Source organism: Rhinopithecus roxellana, chromosome 13, assembly GCF_007565055.1.
Source record: "Rhinopithecus roxellana isolate Shanxi Qingling chromosome 13, ASM756505v1, whole genome shotgun sequence".
In the NCBI taxonomy this organism is placed as follows: Eukaryota; Metazoa; Chordata; class Mammalia; order Primates; family Cercopithecidae; genus Rhinopithecus; species Rhinopithecus roxellana.
The window spans coordinates 55,510,870-55,538,131 of record NC_044561.1 but is presented as its reverse complement, the minus strand read 5'-3'; the positions used below and the strand labels follow the sequence as shown (position 1 = coordinate 55,538,131).

The following is a 27,262-nucleotide window of genomic DNA, read 5'->3' as shown; positions in this document are numbered from 1 at the left end:
AGGTGCTGGGGTTCCCCAGTTCCAGCCAATTGCCCTAAATGGCCGAATCCAAGTTCTCAGCAATGGGTCGTTGCTGATCAAGCATGTCGTGGAGGAAGACAGTGGCTACTACCTCTGCAAGGTCAGCAACGATGTGGGCGCAGACGTCAGCAAGTCCATGTACCTCACGGTTAAAAGTAAGAGAGAAGAAATGCTTCGTTTTACCTGGTTTAAATGCATAGGTCTCTGGGGGCTGCCATTTTCAATTGTCTCCATACATACCTGTTTAAAATCAACACAAAAGGAGACCCATTGGTGTGATACATCTGGGTTTCAAGTTTTGTTGTTCTGGAAACATGAATGAAGAAGATGGTAAACGTCCAGCCAGTTGTTGACAGCGTGCCCAGGGCCCCTTGTGTGTGGAGCATGAGCCACATTCTTCTCTCCCTTTGGTTCTCACAGCCATTGGTATGGGCTCTGGGCAACCCAGCAGATGAGTAGGTCTTTGCCTTTAACACCCACATTGCTACCCTGTTGATTTTTCTGTGGAAAAACCCAATACATGGTCTCAGATGTGCTCTTTACAAAGCCTTTTGTCATGCATTTTGTTATTTGCAAGCTGGCTTGTCCATGGATTTCCTTTTAATGACCATTTTAAAATCAAGTGACTAGTAAACAACTACACAACAGAAATTTCTAGGACTAGGCTTAATGCTGGCGCTGCTGGCCCAATATATACAAAAAGATGCTTTATAATGAAATTATTTTCATACATTGGTCATTGGCAACCAAGTAAAAGATATAAAGTGAACCAGTTTTACTGAGTCATGCTTATTAACAAATGATGGTGTATCTAGTTTACAGTGAATGGCTTATGCCCATTTATGTAATTTTCCACTGAATGAACTGTGATTTCTTCTTGATTACAAGGCTTTATTCAAACTCCCCTCTCACTTTTTTTTTTTTTTTTTTTTTTTTTTTTTTGAGGCAGAGGTTCACTCTTTTGCCCAGGCTGGAGTGCAGTGGTGCCATCAAAGCTCACTGCAGCCTTGAACTCCTGAACTCAAGGGATTCTCCTACCTCAGCTTTCTTAGTAGCTAAGACTACCAGTGTATGCCACTTAGTCCAACGGGTTTTGTTGTTGTTGTTGTTGTTGTTGTTGTTGTTGTTGTTGTTTTTAACATTTTTTATAAAGATGAGGGTCTCACTTTGTTGCCCAGGTTGGTCTCAAACTCCTTGCCTCAAGTGATCCTCCCCTCTTGGCCTCCCAGAGCACTGGGATTACAGGCATGAGCCACCATGCCTGGCCCTCGGATTTCCTCTTTTTGTTTAACTTTATTTCTGCTATGGATAGTTTGGAAAAGTCTCTACCATATGATTTATTAGAAGGATGGGATTTAAAAGTGACATTCAGAGGTGTGTATATTTGTGTGTGTATGATAGTAAAAGGCTAGCTAAACAGACAAGTATCCATCCTCACTCACTGAATTTATTTTAGTTAGTCCACTATTTCCGCCAGAACAATAAAAACATCCGAGTGTTTATTTATTAAACTTTTATATTGTGAAATGGATTATAATTATGAAATGGGGTTGTTTTGGAATATATTTTGCACGTACTCAATACCTAGTTTTTGACTTTTAAATCGTATGCTCTAGAGGAAATGATGTGCAAGAATTTGATAGCAAATTGTGGTATCATTTAAATCCAGAGCTGAAATGGTAATTTTTAAAAGTTACAAATTGATGAAATAATATGGAAACCTAAAATCGGAGGAGCAATGTTGACCAGAGTTGGTCCATCTTTCCCCAATGAAAGGGGTGTATTTTGCAGTTATTTTAATAGATTTTAAATGTATAATTTTCTAATCCATAAACACATATCTAGGACCTAATATATATAAAACCCTATGAAGGATACAAGTATAATCAACCATGGACCTTACCCTCATGAGTGACAGGCCTTGTGTTTTGGAAGGGGAGATAACCAGCAAGAAGATAGAAGCCACTGATTATAATGCAAGCTGAAGAGTCACATGGATCATGTCTGTGACATTCAGAGGAGGATGGGGGAATTAAGGAAATGTTGGCTTGGGGGAATTAAAGAAAGCTTCATGGAAAATAGGCTTCAAGAATAGAAGATGCCCCCACATGTCCTCTCTCCAGATCTCTGTACTCAGTGGTAGTTGTACAGCATCAGAGAGGACTAAGGAGATGAGCTGGCCTCTGCCCTCTGAGAGCTTTTGCTCTCTGGGGATAATTGGGTGGGTATATGTCCAATTCCTGTCTGGCAGAATACACAGTTGGTAGAACAGAGCCCAGAACACCAGGGTGCACGGAAGAGGGTGTGATTTGCTTCTGTTTGTAGAATCAGTGACCATGTGCAATGAACTGAATGTCTGTGTCCCTTCAATGTCCATATGTTACCCCCAATGTGATGATATTAGAAGCTGAGGCCTTTGAGAAGTGATTGGGTCACAAAGGGGGAGCCCTCGGGGATGGAATTAGTGTCCATATTGAAGGGACCCCAGAGAGCTCTCCTGTTCTCTGTTTCTACCATGCAAGGATACACAGGAAGGTGGCGACCTAGAGGAGGATGCTAGAACCTGCACCTGCTGGCAGCCCCATCTCAGACTTCCGGCCTTAGAACTGTGAGGAATACATTTCTGTTGTTGGGAAGCCACCAACGTGTGGCACTTTGTTACAGCAGCCTCATTTGACTAAGAAACTACGGAATGAAAAGCTGCAGCATCTGAGTTCAGTCTTGAAGACACAAGGGGCTTCAAAAGGCAGGACTGTTGAGGCTAAAGAGGGTGTTCCAGGGAGAGGAGGCAGAGAAAGCAGATACAAGAAACTGAAAGATGCAAGGCAAGAGTAACTCTCTGTTCGAATGTTCTACGGTACATGGAGGAGATGGGAGAGGAGAACGTTCAAAGTGAACACAGTTCAAAGAGAGATGATGGAGTTGGCCACATTTTAGATTCTTAACCTAATACAAGGTAATCACGGAGAGGTGGATTTAAATAAGTTAAATGTACCTCTCTGTGGCTGTTTGTTTTAGTTTACCTCTCTGGGCCTAGTAAATAGGAAGAACTATGCCATCTTCATAGAGTTATGAAAATTAAACAGAATAACACATGTGAAAACACATTGTATGATATAAGATGTTCTAAATAAGTATTCCAATACATACCTAGAGTAAGTGATTCTTTGGTTGGAAAGAAAGAGAAAATATATTGATGGTGCCCTGCATAGAAGCATTTCCAGAAAGTTATTCTGAAAAAATTTTAAAAGGCCACAGGCTAGGAAAAAGGAGGAAGAAAGAGGACCTCCATGGCCCATGGAGAGGTATTTTCATCCTTGTGTAATACTCATCCAAAGCTCAACCCTGGAGTGGTGTCTTTAGAAATTCTAATGACCAATGTCTTTTTCCTAACCCTGGTTGTTTATGAACAATCTAGTAAAGTGTTTGAGGATCTCAAACTGAAAAAAAAAAAAAAAATAGATATAAAGGAGAGTTTACTGGTCTAAATAAACACATTAAGTACTCTCCGTTTTCTATAAGTCATTTTTAAAAATGGGCTGCAAATATTTCTAAATTCAGTAGGGGAGACTTTGCTGTCTGATTGGATGACGTCAGGAAATTAAGACAGCTGCTCCTGCAGGAAGTCTGGACTGAAGACTAACACGTGAAGTCTTACTAACACGGTGAAATCCCGTCTCTACTACAAAATACAAAAAATTAGCCGGGCGAGATGGCAGGCGCCTGTAGTCCCAGCTACTCGGGAGGCTGAGGCAGGAGAATGGCGGCAACCCAGGAGGCAGAGCTTGCAGTGAGCCGAGATTGCGCCACTGCACTCCAGCCTGGGTGACAGAGCGAGATTCCGTCTCAAAAAAAAAAAAAAAAAAAAAAGAAACAGCACTCCAAAAATAAAGCATTTTAACAATAAACACCCACCCCACACACACACACACACACACACACACACACACACACACACACGCACACATCTTTTTGTTGTTGTTATTGAATCAAGCATAAGGAAGCCACAGGCAAAGAAGAAAGCCGGCAAGCATGTATGGAATTGTCATGGAAAGCAATCAATGGGGTGGAAGGTTACTGCATGCAAATCTGTCCAGCTCTGTCGGGGTTCCTGCCTGTGAGTCTACACTGTCATCACAATTCTGGTTTATGTTTTACCCAAAATAATTATCATGTGAGATAACGATTAGGAGCCTTGGCAGAAAAGGCAGAGGGAGTAGGCTCTGCTTGCAATCAAATTTGGCCTCTGGTGATGACATCCTGCCCTATGCTCCAGGCCAATCAGGGGCTGCAGAAACTATGCCACATATGTGCCCCTTCTCCCAACCAGGGAATGCCTTTATGTTAAAAAAGGCCCAGGGAATGCCTTTATGTTAAAAAAAAAAAAAAAAAAAAAAAATAGCTCTGCCAATCGAGGAAAATAACGAGACAAGTCTCAATCATTTTAGGATATTTGTTTGCCAAAGTTAAGGATGTACCTGGGAGACAGGTCTATTCCTTTCTCCAAAGGTGATTTTGAGGGCTCCAAATTTAAAGGGGAAAGGACGAGATATTGAGAAGCAGACAGTTTTCACATAAACAAAAGAGGCAGAGGAAAACTGGGGAATGTGCATTTTATATAACAGACAAAATGGGAAGGGGAACATTCAGTTACGCATTTGTGTCTGGTGGGCGGGGCTACTGCATTTGTAAAGATAAACTATCAAGTTGCATTGCCGTGGTAAAGTTTTAACAGCTTACCAGGAATTTCCTTGTGGGCAAAATATGAGGGAAGCATGTAACTTTTCATCTTGTAGCCATCTTGTTTAGGAACCAAAAGGTGGAGGCAGGTTTGTGTGACCCAATTCCCAGCTTGACTTTTCTCTTCGGCTACAGGAGTTTAGGGTCCCAAAATTTAATTTCCTTTCACAGCTCCAAAAACCACTGAATCTCTTACATTGATAGCCATCACTAAGGTTTGTCTCAGATGCCCAAATTACATCCTCGCTGCTCCCAACTTTCTGCTGTCCCAACCTGCAGGACAGTCGAACGGGCCCTGAAAGGGGGAGTGAGAATGGAGGAGACAAGAAAACACGAGAAATGGAGACAAGACAAATAGCCTGATCAAGTCTCGTTTAATGGTGGCAGTGCAATGCCTTATATAGGCTGGCAGAGGAAGAGGTTGGACCAGGGCGGTGACGGGGGGCCGGGTTTTCTCAAATTACAATTGTGCATGCGCCATGGGTTTGTAATTTTCCCGGGCGCGGGATCGCGCCTGCGACGTAGGCTGCATATCTTCCTGGGCGCGAAAAAGTTTGCACGCGCACGGGAACAGTTTATAATGAAGAACCTGGAAATGTGCCATCTTGTCTCCGCTTTGCGGAGATCAAGCAACAGAGGTCGGCTAATTCCGGGCCTCATGGCTCCGGACAGGTCCCCCTTTTTTTTATATATAATTATGGCTAGAAGATTGTCCCTCGGGAACTACGCCTGTCTTAGGTTGGAGTAATGCATCTCATCACTGGTACCTGTCATGGGAGTAGGCAGTAGCTTATGATGGCCCTCCTGTCTTAGGTTAGTGAGAGATGACTCTCTTACCCGTCATTGGCTGTCCAGTTCAGCGCATAGGGAAGGTGGTCATAATGGGTGTGAGTATGAACCACCACGATCTTCTTGTTCTAGGCGATGATAATGGACCTGTATAGGTTTCGCTTGGATAGCCTCGACTTGTTGCTTAATGAATGTCATGAGCTTATTGAAGACCAAAGGTCCTACAGAGAGTAAGAGCAATAGGCAAAGCAGGGGGCCCAGGAATGGCATAAGATAGGGAAGGAGTCCATGGAACCCAGTCCAAAACGGGTTATCGGTTATTTCTTTTCGTCGTTTTTCTAGGTCTTCTTGTAGACGCCTGATTTTATCCCTGATGATCCCGGATTTGTTGGCATAGAAACAGCACTTCTCCTGTAAAGCCAAGCAGATGCCTCCCTGTTCTGCAGTTAGTAAATCTAGGCCTCTTCTATTTTGGAGCACTACTTCTGCCAGAGAATCTACCTGATCTTGTAAATCTTGTATAGTACTTGAAATGGCCTGCATATCTGAGATCAGTTGGCGAGACAATTTGGTGTATTGAGTAACAGAAACCCCTAGGCCTGCAGCCCCAGTTGCTACGGCAGTAGTTATGCCTAATCCTGCAAGTAAGGGGATAAATTGTATTGGCCTTTTGTTTCTTCCTAAAAAGTGATCTATAGCTGGGATAGGCACAGGTTCATCTCCAGGGATAATGTCTATGTCAGGTAAAAGTGCGGCTAAGACACAGCGTCCTGTCCAGTTAGTAGGTAAATAGGTATAAGCCCTATTATTGCCACATATAAAAACTGAGCTGTTTGGGGCACACAACGATTGGGAAATATTTACTATGGTGGAACAATTATTGAACTCATTGAATCCTACATCGAGGTCGTAAATGTTACTAAGGGGAGGGGAATAGATGCAAGAGGAACTAGGAAATTCTAAAGGCTGTACTTTAAGGGGAGGAATTATGGTGCAAGGGGTATTAGATGTATAATTTAAGTCATGGCTGGGTATGGCAAGAGGAACGGGATCTCCTGATTGCAGACACAGCCAGCAGTCATTAGCTAGACTAGAGTTGGAATTGTTAAGCAGGTTATGAGTAGCAGTGAGGAGGTCAAAGGTCTGGGCATCAATTTTCTCTTTCCCTTGGGCTTTGGGCAAGGCCAAGGGGTGGTAGTGAATTTCCGGGTATAGGGACCTTTGTATCAAGTTGTGCAGTCTTTTCTCTAAGCTCCTCTTTTGGGTCTATTACTGCCATAACTGCGGGGGCAGAAGCCTTATTATAGGGAGGGGGATAAGTAAGAGTTTGTGGCCAGTCAGAATTATATTTTGCTGCCTCTTCCTCTAAATTATCCCAGTCTACTTCTGAAGGGTTAAGGTTGTTTTTACTTTTGTTTTCATTAGTTGTGGGTAAAACTGGGTATTTTTTGGCCTTTTCCTTATTTGATGTTTCTATATTTGTCATTGAGGGGACCCCAGCCTCTTCCTCGTTGCTTTGTAGCGATATAAGGTCTATTTCTTTGTTAGGTGTGGATTTTTCGAGGTCGGTTTGGGAGCTGCCTCTTAATATTTCCTCAGTCTGAGTAACCACCGCCATTACCTCAGGATCTTTTTCTTTTTCCTTTTTATCTATTATATCTCTGATTAAGTTCCAATAGGAAAAGGCTGTCACCGGAACCTTTTCTGGTCCAAAGGTACTATAATAATCTTGAAAACAATCTCCCACTCTACGCCACCTCTTTATGTCAATGGTCCCTCTTGTGGAAACCAAGGGCAGGTTTCTTTTACAAAATCAAAAAATTTAAACAAATCATTACTTTTAACCTTTACTCCTCGTGCTTTTAGGGCCTCTTTTAACTGCCCTACATAAATCTGATGTTGGCTCAATTCTTGTCCCATGATCAGACACTGTTACTCACCTCTGGTTCCAACGCGGCAGGTTCCTGCGACGTCCGGAGGAATTTCTTCCACTTTCACTTTCGGCCTGACTTTAGTGCCTTGTTCCTCACTTTTTCCCCCGTGTCCAGGTCCCTGTTCGGGCGCCAGGTGTCCCAACCTGCAGGACAGTCGAACGGGCCCTGGAAGGGGGAGTGGGAATGGAGGAGACAAGAAAACACGAGAAATGGAGACAAGACAAATAGCCTGATCAAGTCTCGTTTAATGGTGGCAGTGCAATGCCTTATATAGGCTGGCAGAGGAAGAGGTTGGGCCAGGGCGGTGACGGGGGGGTCGGGTTTTCTCAAATTACAATTGTGCATGCGCCGTGGGTTTGTAATTTTCCCGGGCAGCGGGATTGCGCCTGTGCCCTAGGCTGCATATCTTCCTGGGCGCGAAAAAGTTTGCGCGCGCGCAGGAAAGGCTTGCGCACGCGGGAACAGTTTAGGCGCGCGCCGGAAAAGCTTTAGGTGCGCGGGAGAAACTTTAGGCACGCGCCGGAACAGTTTATAATGAAGAACCCGGAAATGTGCCATCTTGTCTCCGCTTTGCGGAGATCAAGCAACAGAGGTCGGCTAATTCCGGGCCTCATGGCTCCGAACATTCTGCCACTGGCTGATCTGAAGCCTCGTGTTTCTGGGAACACTGATTTCAGCATGAACCTGTGGCCCACAGTGAACAAGCAGCTCTGCTTTTGTGGGCTGCTCTGCATCGGTCCGTTCTGATCCCCACATGCAGGACAAAAGAGCACCGCTTATCAAACAGGAGCAGGCGCTTCCCTGGAGAGTCAGTTACTCTTGGAATCTAATGAACCCCCAAGCTCCCACAGTTAGCCCCTGGGCTCCAGTCCAGCCTAGGTAATGTGGTCTTCCTCCTCCATGCTGAATCCGGGAAGGTCTGTGGGTCACTATGCCCATCAGATTTCTGTACCGTCAGAATGCAAGTGCATGTGTGTGTACACATACATGTGCAAGCACCAACTCACTCAGCTCTGACCTGACTGTCCACAGGGTCTTGGCTATTTCTGCTATTTCTGGACAGATCTCCATGTTGTAATTTGACCTCAGGCCACTGTCAAGCCCTGCCATTGCCAGGGCAGATATGTGGAGCCCGACATATAATAACCCATCTCCTTTCCTGTCAAAAGAATCCGTATCTAGGCCTGAATAATCCAGTCAACGTCTTTTGCTTTCTGCTCTCACCTGCTGCCACCAGTATGCACAGATCTTTACCCTAACCCCTACTTAGCTAAATGGAAATCTCCAGTCCCTGTAGCATTGCTCTGGAGGAGGAAGCAGCCCAGCCCCAAGCTCACCCCATGGTGAAGCTTCGGCCACCTTGAATCAACCCTACATGTTTCCCAGGCTCCTTATCATCACTCAGGCTGCTGAGCCAACCACCTCGCAACAGACCTCTCCTCCAACACTGGAATTACAATTGAACAGGAGATTTGGGTAGGAACACAGATCCAAACCATATCAATCATCATTTCTGAATTATAGTTTAAGGCCTTCCCAAATGTGACAAATTAGTGCCTGAAATAGAATATGAGGCGTCCCAGATTTACGAACACCCAGCTTATGCATTTTCCTAAATTCACAGTCACCAGCCCCTCCAGGAGCCCCCCAACAGTTTATCCTGTGCATATGCAATACTCAGATCCCTCCTGCTTCCCTCTCAATTCCAGTTGCCAGATACATCTGCAACTTGGCTGGGAATTTTTCCAAGGAAGGGTCTCCCGCAGAAGCTTCAGAGGGACTGCAGCTGTGCCAGCACTTTGATTTTGCACTTCTGGCCCCCAGAACTGTTTGAGATTAAATTTCTGGAGGCTGAAGCAGAGCATGGGAGAAATCCAGGGAAAGTAAGTGTGGCGGAGGAAACCCCTCAGCAGCTGCCACGCCCTTGGTAGGGCATCCTGAGCTCCACCCAAACAGAAGCATTTCACTTCCTAAGTCTGCCTGAAATTGCACTGGCTAAAGATAGCCTGGAGTGAAAAAGGAATTTGTAAAACAGGAGGGTTCATTTAGCAGATGCAATTTGTTCCCTGCTCCGATTTCAATTTCCCTCCTTTCTCTGTGCTAAAAGTTGAATTATTTCCCGTCCACCCACTAGATTTATATGTTGAATTCCTAACCTCCAGTACCTTATGTGACCATATTTGGAAATAGTGTCCTTGTACCTAGCAGATATAATTAGTGAAGATGAGGTTCTACTGAAGTAGGCTGGATCCCTAATCCCATGTGACCGGTGTCCTTATAAAAAGGGGACAATGTAGATGCAGACACAAATGGAAAACATAGCTGGGCGAAGACAGAGATTGGAGTTGTGCTGCCACAGGCCACGAGACACTTGGCCAGGCAAGGAAGGGGTCTCCTGTAGAAGCCTCAGAGGGACTCCAGCCCTGCCGGAACTGTCATTTTGGACTTAGCCCCCAGAAAGGTGTGAGAATAAATTGCTGTTGTTTAAGCCCCCCAGTTTGTGCAGCTTTGTTCCAGCAGCCCCGGACACCGTACACTCAGTGACAACAGAACTCTTTTGCAGTCTTGTGTTGGAGAGAAGCCCACCGCAAGCCACATCACCTGCCTAAGCAAGAGAGTCCGGATCTATCAAAGCCACTGAGTGTGAGCCCTGGCCAGGACTCCTCAAAGGCAGCAGCTCCCTTTGATTTAAGGATGGTCAGATAACCAGGATTTGAACAATGAAATGTAACAACAATTCTTCTGAGCAGTTTCTGGAGAAGGTTTCCATATTCTTAATATGGGACCCTGCAAGAGAGGTTTGTCTCATTTAATTTTTGACCCCGTGATGTCTGGCAGTACATGAGATCACCTGGGACTTCATTGCCTTTGCTGTCTAGGCCAACCTGGGTCAGGGTTTTTGCATTTGCAGCTGGAGGCATCCAAACTAATTAGGTAAGGAGACACCTGCATCACCAATTCATGGAGTGCGATTCAACCACAGTGCTCCCCTCAGTAATCATGCTGAAATAAATGGCTCTGGGGGAATAAGGAGTTTGATCTGGGTTGAGAAGCTATAGGGATTTGCAGTGCATGCTTTGGGCTGGAGAAGAAGAACTCCGTGGGAGGACAGTTGAAGGTAGACGGCAGCTCTTGGACCTGGGCACATCTGGTGGCTCACAACAGGGAGGTCAGTACCTGGTGAGGGAGAAGGATAAACAGCCTTTTAAAAAAATTACTGGGGCCAGTAAAAATCTTATTTTTCCCCTTTACTGTTCTCCTCCTCCTCCTCCTCCTCCTCCTGCCTCTCCTCCTCTTCATCCTTCTGTTCTGAGGCTCTCTTCTACCAGGCAACTAAAATGTTATATATATTTTTAAACTTTGGAGTAATTGTGGCTATTTCAATGTTTTTCAGTTGATTTAAGGTCCTTCTGTTCCATGGCCTTCCCCTGTGGCCACAATGTTCTGAGCCCTCAATCAGCCGTGACCTTCCACACTGGCATCTGCTGAGACATCTGCACTACCACTTGGTCCTTGGCTGTGGGGTCCCTGCTTAGCTCCCTTCGTATCTCCTCCTGTCTTCCGGCTGCCCCTGGCCAGATCCGCCCATTTGCCCATCAGCAGGGTTCATTGTGCGCCCCCTAGTGTCAAGAATTGGTCTACATCCTGTGCACTCTGACCAAGACCGAGTATTAGTTCACTGTTACGGAGCACATATTCCCTTGAGGAGAAAGACATGCAGACGGGTACATAACATAATGCCTGGCAGGGGTAGAGTGATGTGAGAAACCAAGGTGTGCATACGTCTTGGAGAAAGCATTCCAGGCAAATGAAATAGCAGGGGCAAAGGCTGAAGGGAGAAGTTGGTTATGTCTGTGGAGTGGCAAGGACCCTGTTTGCTTGGAATGTATATGTGTGTGTATTTGTATATATGTGTGTATGTACATATACATATGTTTGTGTGTGCACACATACAGTATACATAGACCCACCCAATCCAGATTTTTTTTTTTTTTTTTTTTGAAATGGAGTTTCTCTCTTGTTGCCCAGGCTGGAGTGCAATGGTGCCATCTCAGCTCACTGTAACCTCCACCTCCTGGTTCAAGTGATTTTCCTGCTTCAGCCTCCCAAGTAGCTGGGCTTCAGGCACCCACCACCATGCCCGTCTAATTTTTGTATTTTAGTAGAGATGTGGTTTCACCATGTTGGCCAGGCTGGTCTCAAACTCCTGACCTCAATGATCTGCCTGCCTCGGCCTCCCAAAGTGTTGGGATTACAGAACTAACCCACCACGCCTGGCCCACAATCCAAATTTTATGTTATATAGTTATGTGTTGCATAACAACATTTTGGTCAATGATGGACCACATCTATGATAGGGCCCTTAAGATTATAATGGAGCTATAATGGACAACATCCATCTAATGTATGTTATAATGGACAACATCCTAACATTGTTACTTAATGCATGACTCTCTTGTTTGTGGTGATGCTTTCATAACAAACCTACTGCCCTGCCAGTGTGCAAAAGCAGAGCACACATTATATACACTATAAAATACTTGATAATAATAATAAATGACTATTTGTGGTTTATGTATTTACTATTTGTTTATAATTATTTTAGTCTACTCCTTCTACTTATTAAAAAAAAGTTAACTGTAAAACAGCTCAGGCAGGTCCTTCAGGAGGTGTCCAGAGAAGACATTGTTATCATAGGAGATGACAGCTCCACGTGTGATACTGCCCTGAAGGCAGCCAGCATGGAGGTGGAAGACAGTAATATTGATGACCCTGAACCTGTGTAGGCCCAACCTAATGTATGCATCTGTTTTAGTTTCTAACGAAAAAGCTCAAAAAAATCCTTTTTGGGAGGCCGAGACGGGCAGATCACGAGGTCAGGAGATCAAGACCATCCTGGCTAACCGGGTGAAACCCCATCTCTACTAAAAAATACAAAAAACTAGCCAGGCACGGTGGCGGGCACCTGTAGTCCCAGCTACTCGGGAGGCTGAGGCAGGAGAATAGCGTAAACCCGGGAGGCGGAGCTTGCAGTGAGCTGAGATCCGGCCACTGCACTCCAGCCTGGGCGACAGAGCAAGACTCCGTCTCAAAAAAAAAAAAAAACAAAACTACAAAACAAAAACCTTATAGAAAAAGGATTTAAAGAAAGAAAATAAATATTGTCGTGCAGCTGTACAAGGTGTTTGTGTTTTAAGCTACATGTTGTTACAAAACAGTCAAACATTAAAACAATTTAAAAGCTTATAAGGTAAAATGTTGCAGTAAGCTAAGTTTAGTATTGAATAAAGACAGTTTTCTATAAATGTAGGGTAGCTGAAGTGTCCAGTGTTTATAAAGTGTGCAGTAATGGATAGTAATTTCCTAGACCTTCCCATTCACTCACCACTTACTCCCTAACTCACTTAGAGAAACCTCCCGTTCTACAAGCTCCATTCATAGTAAGTGCCCTACACACGTGTACCATTTTTATCTTTTATATCATATTATTACTGTACCTTTTCTATGCTTAGATATGTTTAAATATACAAATGCTCACCCTAGTATTACAGTTGCCTGCACTATTTGGTATGGTAGCATGCTGTACAGGCTTGTAGTCTAGGAACAATAGGCTGTACTATATAGCCTAGGTGTGTAGCAAGCTATCCCATGTTTGTGTGAGTGCACTCTATGATGTTCACACAAGGATGAAATTGCCTAACGGACATATTTCTTAGTACACATTCCTGTCATTAAGGCCTAACTGTATGTGGAAAGGTCAGTCTATCCCGACTCTTTGCCATTACAACAAGGATGAAACATTTAATTCTACTTTACAGTTTGTTCTACAGGTTAAAATTTCTTAGGTAGATAAATGTAACAGGTTTTTCTTATAGCATGCTTACAAAATAATTATCTCTCCCAAGAGTATGAATATTCTATACTTGTCATTTAACTCTCCATGCTTAAGGAATTTATTGTGATGGAAATTATGAGTAGGAACTAATATCTTTTCCAAATTATGAGCAGGAGCTAATATCTTTAAATGGTTAATTAATTGTTCTAACATAATTTGTTGAACAGCCCATCCAGTCCTTATATTTTGAAAGGCCAGTTTTGTTTTAGGATAAGATATTTTAGAAAATGGGCAGTCAAGTAAAACTTGGTTAGTTCTGCCAAATAGTAGCTGTGTACCATGGGCGAGTTACTTCATCTCTCTGTGCCTTTGATATTTAATTCTCAGATTACCTCAGAGTACTGTTACAAGGCTTAAATGAGTAAATGTAGAAATATAAATTTTCTGGAACAAGGGAATGAAGTTGGGTCCCTCCTCACACCACTTACAAAAATTAATCAAAAACAAATTGTATGCCTGAATTTGAGCTAAAACTATAGAACCTTTAGAAGAAAATATTGGAGTAAATCTTTGTGTCTGTGAGGTAGGCAATGGTGTCCTAGCTATCACACCAAAGGCATATGCAACAAAAGGGAAAATACATGATTTGGACTCTGTAAATATTATAAAACATTCTGTGCATCAAGAAAATGAAAGGGCAATCTGGAGTTTGGGAGAAAATATTTGTAAATCACATATCTGACAGGGAAATTATATCCAGAACTCTTACAACCCAACAATGGAAAAACAACCCAGTTTAAAAAATGGACAAAGGATTTGGAAGGACATTTATCTGAAGAATATATCCCAACGGTCAAAGATGCACAACATCCTTAGTGATGAGGAAACTACTAAGCAAAATCACAATGAGATATCACTTCACACTCACTAGGATGGCTAAAATATTTTTTAAAACATAGCTATTATTGAAGAGATTGTGGAGACATTGGGACACTCATACATTGCAGATGGGAATAGAAAGTGGGGCAGCCCCTTGAACAGCAATTTGACCATTTCTCAAAAAGTCTAAAAACATAGAGTTGTCATATGACCCATGAATTCTACTCTTAGGTATATACCTAAGATAAATTTGTCCACACGAAATAGGTATATGAATGTTTATAGGTACATTATTCATAATTGCTAAAAAGTGGAAATGACCCAAATGCCCATCAACTAGTGAATGGGTAACAGAATGTGGTATGTCTTATAATGGAATATTATTCAGTCATACAAATGAATGCGGTGGAGATACATGCTACAACACAGATGAACCTTGAAAACATTCTGCTAAGTGGAAAAAGCTAGGCACAAATGACCGTGTATTATTTAATTCAATTTATATGAAATGCCTCAAATAGGAATATTCACAGAGACAGAAAGTAGATTAGTGTTTGCCGGGGACTGGGAGGAGGGGCAATGGTAGTCGTTGCCAGTGAGTATAAGGTTCCATTTGGGGTGATCCAAATGTTCTGGAGTTAGACATTGGTAATAGTTGTACAACTCTGTGAATATACTAAAAACCACTGAGCTGTAGTAAGCATAAGAACACAGATTTTATGCTATGTGAATTATACTTAGATAAAACTATTACAAAAAATAATTCCAGAATGTTTAGCAACTTCTAATGGGGTTGTGTAACTGTTGATAACAGTTTGAACTTTGAAGTCAGATAATCTGCTTTCAAATCCCAGTTCCACTGCCTCTTAGTTGTGTAAACTTGGGCAAAGTTTTTGAACCTTTCCAAGCTTCATGTTCCTCAACTGCAAAATGGAGTTATGAGGATTAAATGATAAGATATTTGGACAGCAGAGTGCCTTGCCAAAGAAAAAATATAAGCTTTTAATTAGTGGAAGCTTTCATGCTCACATCCCAGATGCTCATGTATACATTTGCATTTATTTTTCTTTAATGTCCACACCAGCATCATGTGATTTAAATAAATTGTATCTTCATAATATGTTAAGGTTATGATAGGGAAAGATCTGCCTTTCCCTCCACCTGTAACCTTTCCCCTTAACTGTTACTTGTTTTTTCTTTGTTTTCAAATTTTTTCTATTTCAGTAGCTTTAGGGGTACAAGTGGCTTTGGTGACGCAGATGAATTGTTTAGTGATAAAGTCTAGGATTTTAATGCACCCATCATCTGAGTAGTGTACATTGTACTCAATATATCATTTTCTATCCCTCACCTCCCTCCCACCCTCCCCACTTCTGAGTCTCCCGAGTCCATTATAGCACTCTGTATGCCTTTGTGTGCCCAAAGCTTAGCTCCTACTTATAAATGAGAACATAAATTATTTGATTTTTCAATTCCTGAATTGCTTCACTTAGAACAATGGCCTCTAGTTCCATCTAAGTTGCTGCACAAGACATTATTTCATTATTTTTATGGTTCAGTAGTACTTCATGATGTGTGTACCTATATATGTGTGTGTGTGTGAAAATTTCAAGATGATATATATGTAACATATATATATAAGATATATATAACATCTTTATATATAAAATTTCAATAATATATATATAATCTTCATCCATCCCTCAGTTAATGGACACTTAGGTTGATTCCATATCTTTGCAATTGTGAATTGTGCTGTGATAAACATAGACATGCAGGTGTCTTTTGATATAGTGACTTCTTTTCCTTTGGATGGATACCCAGTAGTGGGATTGCTGGATTAAATGGTAGATCTACTTTTAGTTATTTGAGAAACCTCCATACTGTTTTCTGTAGAGATTGTGCTAATTTGCATTCCCACCAGCAGTGTATAAGTGTTCCTTTTTCAATACATCCATGCCAACATCTATTGTTTGTTAACTTTTTAGGAATGGCCATTCTGGCTAGGATAAGGTCGTATCTCATTGTGGTTTTAATTGGCATTTCCCTAATGATTGGTGATGTTAAGCAGGTTTTCACACGGTTTTGGCCATTTGTATATCTTCTTTTGAGAAATATCCATTCAGGTCCTTTGCCCACTTTTTAATGGGATTATTTGTTTTTCTTGCTGATTTGAGTTTGTAGATTGCAGATATTAGTACTTTGTCAGATGCATAATTTTGAAATATTTACTTCCATTCTGTAGGTTGTCTGTTTACTTTGATGATTATTCATTTTGCTGTGCAGAAGCTTTTAAATTAGGTCCCATGTATTTACTTTTGTTTTTGTTGCATTTGCTTTTGGTGTCCTAGACATAATTCTTTGCCCAGGTCAATGTCCAAAAGAGTTTTTCCTAGGTATTCTTCTAGAAATTTTATGGTTTCAGATTTTAGATTTAAGTCTTTAATCCACCTTGAGTTAATTTTTGTATCTGGTTGAGAGATAGGAATCCAGTTTCATTCTTCTATATCTGGCTATTCGATTTTCCCAGCACCATTTATTGAGTAAGTTGTACTTTCCTTAAATTATGTGTCTAATCTGGTATGTTTTTGTATGCTTTGTCAAAGATCAGTCAGTTGTAAGTATTTGGCTTTATTTTGGGGTTCTCCATCTTGTTCCGTTTGTCTATATATCTACTTTTATATCGTTACAATGGTATTTTTTTGTTTTTTGTTTTTTTTAAATTACTATAGCCTTGTAGCATCCTTTGAAGTTGGGTAATGTGATTCTAAGAGTAAATCTTTTTGATTAGAATTTCTTTGGCTATTCTAGCTCTTTTTTGGTTCCCTATGAATTTTATGATTTTTTTTAATTTTGTGAAAAATGATGTTAGTATTTTGATAGGAATTGCATTGAATCTGCAGATTGCTGAGCAGTGTGGTCATTTCCACAATACTGATTCTTTCAATCTATGAACATGGGATGTATTTCCATTTGTTTGTGTCATCTACAATTACTTTCAGCAGTGTTTTGTAGTTCTTGTTGAGATCTTTCACCTCCTTGGTGAAGTATATTTACCAAGTGTTTTAAAAATAAAGTGTTTTATTTTCTTTGTAGCTATTATTAAAGGGATTGAGTTCTTTTTTTTTTTTCTTTGAGATGGAGTTTTGCTCACCCACGCTGGAGTGAATGAAGTGGCATGATTTCAGCTCACTGCAACCTCTGCCTCCTGGTTCAGGCGGTTCTCCTGCCTCAGCTTCCCGAGTAGCTGGGATTATAGATGCCCATCACTACACCTGGCTAATTTTTATATTTTTTCAGTAGAGATGGGGTTTCACCATGTTGGCCAAGCTGGTCTCAAACTCCTAACCTCAGTTGATCTGCCTGCCTTGGCCTCTCCAAGTGCTGGATTTACAGGTATGAGCCACCACACCCGACCTGAGATTGTGTTATTTATTTGATTCTCAGCTTGGTCATTGTTGGTATATAGCAGTGCTTCTGATTTGTGTACATTGATGTTGTACCCTAGGACTTTACTGAATTCATTTATCAGATGTGTGAGTCTTTTGGAGGAGTCTTTAGGATTTTCTAACAGAGGTAGTTTTACTTCCTCTTTTCCTATTTGGATGCCTTTGATTTCTTTCTCTTCCCTGATTTCTCTGGCTAGGACTTCCAGTATTATGATGAATAGAAGTGGGGAAAGTGGGCATCATTGTCTTGCTTCAGTTGAATGCTTTCAACTTTTCCCCCATTCAATTCAGTATGAGGTGGGCTCTGGATTTGTTACATAAGGCTTTTCTTATTTTGTGGTATGTTCTTTCTATGCCTAATTTGTTGAGTGTTTATCATAAAGGGATATTAGATTTTAGCAAATGTTTTTTCTGCCTCTATTGAGATGATCATATGGTTTTTGTTTTTAATTATGTTTATGTGATGAATCACATTTCTTGACTTGCATATGTGGAACCATCCCTGCATCCCTAGAATGAAACCCATTTATTACGGTGAATTTTTTTTTTAATGGGCTATTGGATTAGATTTGCTATTGGATTTGGTTTGCTAGTATTGTGTTGAGAATTTTTGCAACTATATTCATCAGGAGTATTGGTCTGTAGTTTTCTTATTTTGTTATATCCTTTCCTGGCTTTGGTATCAGGATGATAATGGCTTCGTAGAATAAGTTAGGCAGGATTCCCTCCTCAATCTTTTGGAATAATTTCAGTAGGACTGATACCAATTCTTTTTTGAATGTCTGGTAGAATTTGGCTGTGAATCCAACTGGCCCTGGGCTTTGTTTTGTTGGCATTTTTTTTTAATTGCTGATTCAATCTCACTGCTTGTTATTAGTATCTTCAGGATTTCTATTTCTTCCTGATTTAAGCTACGGGGTTGTATGTTTCCAGGAACTTATTCATTTCCTATAGATTTTCTAGTTTGTGTGCATAGTGGTGTTCATAGTAGTCTCAAATGATCTTTTGCGTTTCTGTGGTGTCAGTTGTGATGTCTCCATTTTCATTTCTCATTGAACTTATCTGAATCTTCTTTCTTCTTTTCTTGGCTCATCTAGCTAGTGGTCTATCAATTTTGTTTATCTTTTCAAATAACCTCCTTGTTGTTTCATTGATCTTTTACAATTTTTTTGTTTCAATTTGATTTAGTTCTGCTCTGATCTTTGTTATTTCTTTTCTTCTGCTAGCTTTGGGTTTGGTTTGTTCTTGTTTCGTTCCTTGAAATGTGATGTTAGGTTGTCAACTTGTGATCTTTCAGACTTTTAATGCAGGCATTTAGTGCTATAAACTTTCCTCTTAGCAATGCTTTTGCTGTATCCCAGAGATTTTGATAACTCGTGTCACAGTTATCATTCATTTTGAAAAAAATTTAAATTTTCATCTTGATTTGATGGTTAACCCTAAAATCATTCAGAAGTAGATTGCTTAATTTCCATGTATTTGTATAGTTTTGAGGGTTCCTTTTGGAATTGATTTCTGTTTTTATTCCACTATCGCCTGAGATACTTGATATGACTGAAATTTTCTTTGCTCTGGTCACATGTTTATTCACACAGATAAAACTAAACATGATTTTGTCTATTTCAAAAATAACCATTAAATAATTAAAACTATTTAATTTATAGAATAATTTGATGTGAGGAACCTATCTTTTTACCGTATCGAGTCATCATATCCAAAAATGAAACTTCTCTTCATTTTCTTTAGTTTTCTGGTAGGTTCCTTAATAAAGTGGCACAGTTTTCTCCATTTTGGACTTAGACATATTTTATTAATTTTTACCCAAGAATTTTGAATTTTGTATGGCATTTTAAAAAGATATCTTGCCTTTTTCTTTTGTTTGTATAACCTAAGCACAAGTTCTTATTAATTTAATACTATTGTACTCTTAATTATGTTTGAATGTTTTTGTAGAATTAACAGCCTCATGGTGAGATGGCCAATGGCAAGAAAGCTCCAAGGTGCATGCACGTTAGTTTCAACAGGAGCTGCCTGATTCTTTTCATTGAGTCAAGAAACATTTGCTGAGTTCTTACCGTGTGCCAAGCACAGTACTAGACACAGTCAGCCAAGCCTCTGAGCTGGGATTCCCAAACTGCTGTCCTTGTACCTCGTTTCTATCAATGCCCTCCAGTCAAAGCCCATCAGCCACATACTTGTAGGGTAACAAGTTGGGTTTATTGTTGTCATGAGGTAAAGCATACAACATGGGGAGCAATGAGACGCCTTCATAAGAGAGTGTCGGGAAGGATGTGTTATATACTCAGGCTTGTGTCAGGTGATTTGGGGAAAGGTTCAAGTAAGTAGCACCTAACTCTGGAGTGATGCTTCCAGAAAGTGGGAGTAATTCTATGACTGGGTATTGTTTTGATTTGTTTTCAGTTGCTATAACTGATTACTTGAGCCTGGGTACTTTAAAAAGAAACTAGACTGATTTCTTACAGTTCTGGAGGCTGGGCAAGTTCAAGGTGAAGAGGCTGCAACTGCTGAAGACCTTAATGCTGGTGGGGACTCTCTGCAGAGTCTTTTTGCTGCGTAAAGCATGACAGGGTGAGGAAGCTGACCTCATCTAAATCTAATGATCTCCTAAATATCCTGCCTCTGAAATACCATGGTTAGACTTCCCACCCTCTTTTGGGGAGTGGGCTTAAACAACAGAAACTTATTTCTCACAGTTATTGAGGCTAAAAAGTCCAAGATCAAGATTCTAGCAAGGTAAATTTTATTCTGAGGTCTCTTTTCTTGGCTTGTGGGTGGCTGCTATCTCACTGTGCACTTACTTCTTCTTTATGTACACATGGACAGAGAGAAGGAGAATGAGGGGGAAAGAGAGAGTGAGAGAGAGACAGAGAGAAAGAGATAGAAAACACTCAAGTTAACTCTCAGGTGCCTTTTCTTAAAAGGATACTGTTCTCATCTGACTAGACCCTCTCATGACTTCATCTAACTCTCATTACCTCTCAAAAGTAACTACCTCCCCATCTCTATATACCATCACATTAGTTAGGACTTCAACATCTGAAGTTTGGAGAGGCGCTGCTATTCAATCCATAACATTAAATTTCTATATATCAGGGTTCTCCAGAGTAACAAAGCCAATAAGATATATATAGAAATAGTGCTGTTTATTAGCATATTTATATATCTTTATATTGGTATATCTGTATATACTTATATAAGTGTGTGTGTGTGTGTGCATGCGTGTAGAGAGAGAGAGAGAATAAGTTATTATAAGGAATTGGCTCGCATGATTATGGATGCTGAGAAGTCCCAGGAAAGCCAATGTGTAATTCCAATCTGAAAGCCATGAAGCTCTAGACCCAAGAAGAGCTGATGTTTCAGTCCAAGTCCAAAGACAGGAAAAGATCAAGGTTCCAGCTCAGCCATCAGGCAGGCAGAGTTTCTACATACTCAGTCTTTTTGTTCTTTTCACATCTTAAATGGATTGGATGAGGCCCATGCACACTAGAAAAGGCAGTCTGTTTGACTCAGCCTACCAATTCGGCTGTTAATCTTGTTCAGAAACACCCTCACAGACACATATAGAATCATGTTTGACCAAATATGTGGGCAAGATTTCTCACCCCTTTGGTACAGTTATAATTGTGGTTAAGTTTCAGTGTAAGTTTCAGAGGGCACAAACATTCAAACCATAGCAGATATTTAATAAATACTGTTCATAAGATGAGAGAAATGAAGCCAGGCTAATGCTGTCATGGGTAAAGAAGCAGTGGTCAGTGAGGTTGGATAGGAGAACAGATGTGTTTGGTCATTGCTGTGGTTTCTTTGGACAATGCTTATGCTGTTGTCTATGTTCAGACATGATAATGGAGGGGTCTTCTTTTGTCTTGATCCATCTTGGTCACAGAGCTGTTTTGTCTGATGTTAGTGTTTTGTGAAATTGTTTATCTTCAATAAGAGAACACCAAAGCCCAAGTGGGAGTTCCCAGCCAGCTCCTGGATGTCGGGGGCTGTTTTCCAATCTCTAGTTTCATTATTATCATGTAATCATTTTTAATATAATTCATCTTGAAAAGGATGCAGAAGACAATGCATAGTTTTGTTTAGACTTAATTAAGAAGAGAAATTACACATAAGTGCTTTCCTCAAGGGCCACTAGACCAGTCTTATCGCAAACTCAGCCGAAACAAGCTCTTGGCTCACCTGACCTGCAATGGGCCTTGTGAATGGATACATGGAAATAAGCTGATGGACAGGCAAGACTTGGAGATGTTTCTCTGATGATTTATTCTTTGTAGAATGCAAGTGCCTGGATGTGATGCTCACTTTGCTCTTGAGGACTCCCAGGTGTGACCCTCTGCAGGGACGATCCTCACTCCTCATGTTAGGACATATCCAAAGACCACAGCTACGGAGCAGAGTCACTGATGCACATTTGTAATGCAGTGGCAGATTGTGGAAAGTGCCCGTGCCACAGGGCAGTGACCCACCATCTGCTCTTTGCAGTTCAGCCGTGGCTGAGGCGGGCAGGCAGACGGGGCTGGAGGTGGTAGACTTTTGAATACACTGTTTTCCCACCTATTTATTTCAATTTCCACACCCTTAAGCCAGTTGATTCCAGAACCTCAAGTTCGATGTTCACTTTTTTGTGTCTGTTCGTTTGGCTACTGATTGTAAGACACATTGCAGAGGTGTACAGTCCATGTACACACAGGCAAGTAAGGACCTTCTCGTTCCAAAGATGTTTGAACAGAAAAGAGCACCTGATTTTCAGCTCATTCTTAACACCGGAACTGTGACTTTAATCATCAGCATGGTATGTAATAAAACCTGAAGGACTACACAAGATAAGCATTGTTAGTTAAGAATGGCTGACTCAAAACTCTCGTTCGCTCTAAGGAGAACTATTCAATAACCAGTATTCAACTGATTCCAGTTGTAGCCTTCTCTCTAAAGAAATGGAGATAACCTTTAACTTCTGGGCCCAGAGGCATTGCCTCTTTATGGGTGTGGCCTGATTCTCATCTCTGGTTGGTGCTATGGGATCTGCTCCCTACTGGGAAGTCCCTGTCTAGTTTCTTGCACCTTATTACTTAGCTTCTGTATTTGCTCAGAGTGGAGTCTTTATTCTTAATGAGAAGGAGGGAAGCCATATGCATTCCAGGGAGATGGCACAACCAGAGAAAAGGCCCTGTGGCAAGAGGAAGCTTGGTGTGTTTCCTCCATGATGCTACTGGGGTGAAAAGAAAAAGGAGGAGTTCATTAAAGGAGAGATCAAATCCTTCAAGGGTGGTGACAACTTTGCATTGCACTCTGGATGGATGACCAGGCTCTTCATTTTTTCCTTTTTCCTGTGGGCATTTTCATATGTGTCAGCCTTTTCTCTTTTTAAAAAATGAAATCACACAGTATATGTTAGTATGCATTTGCTTTGAAGTTGACAATGTATCACAGTTGCCTTTCCAGATGTTAGAAGTGCTTGTTCCTCAGTGCCATAAAGAAATAGCACTTGAACATAAATTTAATTTCCTCAGCAAGTCCATTTTTACTTTCTGCAGAAAGGGTACACTCGCTAGCAGTTTTGCCGTGAGAGTACACTGAAACACCGAGCAAAGGAGACAGGGTCATTTATAACCTGACGTGTCCAGCCTACTGCTGTGTCAGTTTCCATTGACTGGAACAGGACCTCACCTTCTGTGTTTGTCTTGATTGGCTAGCAACTTAGAATTTTTTAAAAGAGGCAAAGGCAGAGGAGAACAAAAGAAGGAGGAAGTAACTTGTGGAATGCTGAGAAAGGTAAAAACACCTTCAAATAAAGAAAAGGAACAGGGTATGACTTAATGCTTGCTTGGACCAGTATAAGCATGCCAGGGCAAATATTTAAGCTAAATTCTGGGCGCTAAGAACATAAAGTACATTGATTTCTTTATTGCGGCTAGCAGATATTTAAGAATGTTAGCACAGGTCTTTGAATAAATTTCGCTTCTAAGAGAAGTTACTGTTTATTCCTAATTAGATGGGGAAGAAAGTCTTTAAGGAGGAATCTCTACTTTACTTTTTACACAGATAAATACACATAGCTCCATTTTATTGTGTTTCAGGAGTAGCTCATATTTCACTTTATGGTTCAGCATCATTTTGTAACTGTTACCTTAGTTGGACATTCAGCTTGGAAACAATTTCATGTGTTCCTGTCCTTTGAGAGTAACATTTCTAGGCCTTTCAAGTAGTAGGTTCTCAACCAGTGTTTGCAGCAGGAAGAAATGTAAGAGGGAAAGAGCAGGAGAGCTGATGCCAGACATAGAGGAAGATCTCCAGGAAGACGTTTTGGAAGACATGCTTTTAGGTTTTCATTGCTTCTCCTTTTTGTGCACTGTACTGCTGAATGCTGCCAGGAACAATACTTTCTCCCCAGAGATGCAGGTCAAATGCCATGTCTTCTGTGGCTCATTTAGATTGGTACAGAATGGCCCATTGCTAGAGAATGGGAACAGAACAGTCAGAAAGCACTTCACAATTCTGAGTCTTTAGCCATTGATTGTAAATGTGCAAGAGGAGAAAAGAGCACTTTTGCTTAAAACCCTATTGATAATGAGCAAGGGGAAGGTACATTCCTCTGTGAAAAGAAATAAGGAGAAAGGGCCTTTCTGTAGCTGTAAACGGCATTAATAGGCACATAATACCATGAGTGTTGTCATTGTCATCACACCATGCAGCCACCTCTGTGCTACCTTGGCCATGTATTGAAGGCAGGAGAAAAAAACAAGGGTAAGTGCATGAGCATTTAAAAAAAAAAATTAATGTTTGGAAGTCCTGAGTTGTCTCTTTTACTTTCTGAGATCTCTGAGAAGCCCCTCTTTCTCATGTGCCACTGTAAAATTATTTCCACAACTGTAAAAATTGGGATTGCAGTCATGCTAACTGAATCCATTCTGCTCATTCAATCCTGTCCCCCAAGGTAATTGCTGTAAAAGGCTGAGGATGATGCATTATGAGAATATAGCATAGCCATGTGGAGAGGCAGTGCCAGGGAGTGCATTTGGCATTGTGTGTGTGGGTGTGTGTTCAGCAAACACAATCGGCCCTTTGGATCTGCAGCTTCCGTACCCACAGATTCAACCATCCTCAAATCAAAAATATTCAGGAAAAAAAAAACAAAAAATAACAATACAACAATAAACATAAATACAAATATAAAACAGTACAATACAACAACTGTTTGCATAGCACTTACATTTTATTAGGTTTCATACGTAGTCCACATGGCACCTAAAGTGTACAGGAGGATGTGTGTAGTTTAGATGCAAACACTCGGCCATTGCATATAAAATGTCTTGAGCTCTCTCACAGTTTTGTAGCCTGTGTGAGGGGTTCCTGGAACCACCCCAGAGATACCAAGGAACAATTGTATCTTTGTTTCCTTTCCTCTCTTATCCCCTTACCATATAACATATGATACATTGATTTGATATCAGAGTATTTAAGTATTGTCAAGTTGACATCATAGAAGTGAAGTTACGGGACATTAAGGAGAGACATGAGCGTCACCTAAGGACTTTGCTTTTCTTTTGGGACAGGGTTTGTGTGCTTTCAGTTGTGCTCAGGGTAGTGGCATCACGTGAAGTGGAAGTATGACCTTGTTATTGTCTTTATTTGAAGATTATGATTTAAGCAGACGTGCACGGATGCCCAGTTGACAAGGGGTGGATTTGTGATGGTTAATTTTATGTGTCAGTTTTGCTAGGCATGGTACTCGGATGCTTGGTTAAAGCCAGCCTAGATGTCGCTGTGAAGGTATTTCTTGGATGTGATTAACATTTAAATCTGTAGATTTTGAGTAAAGTCGATTATCCTTCATAGTGCAGGTGGGCTTCATCAATTCAAGTCCTTAGAAAAACAGACTGAAGTCCCTGGAAGAAGAGGAGATACTGCCTCCTTTGGACCCAAGCTGCAACATCAGTTCTTTTCTGGGTACAGCCTGCTGGCTGGCCCGGCAAATTTTAGACTTACCAGCCCACACAATTTCATAGAGCAGTTCCTTATCATAAATCTCTCTGTCTCTTTGTGTGTGTGTGTGTGTGTGTGTGTGTGTGTGTGTGTGTGTGTGTGTGTGTGTGTGTCTCTTTCTCTCTCTCTGCCTGTATGTCTCTCACTCTCTCTCCTATTGGTTCTGTTTCTCTGGAAAGCCCTGACTAATGCACATTTTGATATTAGTTGCCTAAAAGTTCAGGCAGGATTATATTCCCACACACATGCCTTGCAGCATCCACAACCTAAGTACCTCCCTCAGCAAAATGACACATGTTAACCTGTGCATATTTTAATATGCCATGAACTTCCTTGCTGTTTACAAAAAGTTGAAACTGCAAATTCACTCTATAAATGCTTCAGGGTATGCTGCGTTTTAATTTGGTAACACAGAGTTTTAAAGACTCAAGTCCAAAACATACGTTGGATACCTACTGTATTAGTTTTCTCAAGTTACCATTACAGATTACCACAAACTTAGCGACTTAAGGAAAACACCCTTTTATTATTAGGAAAACAATGAGAGTTTTGCAGGTTGGGCATCCAGTGGCTTGGCTGGTTTCTCTGCTTCCCATATCACAAAGCCAAACTCGGAGTGTCCACCGCACCGTGCCCCTCTTACCAGAGGACCTGGGAGAGAATTTGCTTCCTGGCTCTTTCTCACTGTGGGCAGAATTCTGCTCCTGGTGGCTGTGAGACAGACATCCTTGCTTCCCTACCAGCTGTCAGCTGGGGGTCGCCCTGAGCTCCTATAAGCCTCTTTCTATTCCTTGCATATAATCACTTACATTTCAGAATTAGCCGAGTGTGGGGTGAGTCCTTCTGACACATCAGATCTCTGACTCTCCTTCTGTTTCGTTTCTTTTGCCTCTGTTTCTGCCACATTGCATGGACTGACTCTTCTGCTTTCTTATTCTGCATTTAAAGTCCCATGCGATGTCTCCAAACCCACCCAGAGAGTTTAGGATCTTCTCCCTATTTTAAGGTCAGTTAATTAGCAACCTTCATTCCATCAGCAGAATACCTTTCACTATGTACGTAACATACTCATGTTCCCTAGATTAGGCTGGGGATGTCTTTGAAGCACTGTTATTCTGCCTACTGTATTGCTATGAGCAAGGACTGCAAATGTCCTTGCCTTTAAGTCTTTTACAGACTGACTGGGGAAAAGAACCACATGCATGTAATAGATCATTGGTAACATTATCTCAAACCATAACACGGGGTTGCAGAGTGGAACCCAGCTTCATGAATCACACAGCAAACACGGAGCAGGAGCTGTCTGAGTCACCGTTATCTGGTATGGAACACCCAGCACACAGTAGTATGCACAGCTGGTACTCAGTGGTTAAAGGGATGAATGGATATAGGGGAAAACTGAGTAGGAGACTAAAAAAATGGAATTGTCTCCTCAATGGGATTTAACATCCTTTATTTACCTGTTTTTTCCAATATTTATATATTGGAAGTCTGGTGCTAGGCCTTAGTGATGCAATTGTGATTAGACCAGGGGGCCTTCACCCACACAGAGCTTATAATCTGACATTAATCATGCCAGGAGATGAATAATCTTATAGTTAAAACAT

General features: G+C 41.2%; 1 protein-coding gene across 1 annotated transcript in view; it reads left to right on the top strand.

Moving 5' to 3' along the window:
* The window catches only part of DSCAM (DS cell adhesion molecule), a 350,956-nt gene that overhangs the window by 84,377 nt on the left and 239,317 nt on the right, over positions 1-27,262 (top strand). Inside the window, 1 exon segment of the mRNA XM_030915322.1 lies at positions 3-176. Within this exon segment, the coding sequence (XP_030771182.1) occupies positions 3-176 (174 nt within the window).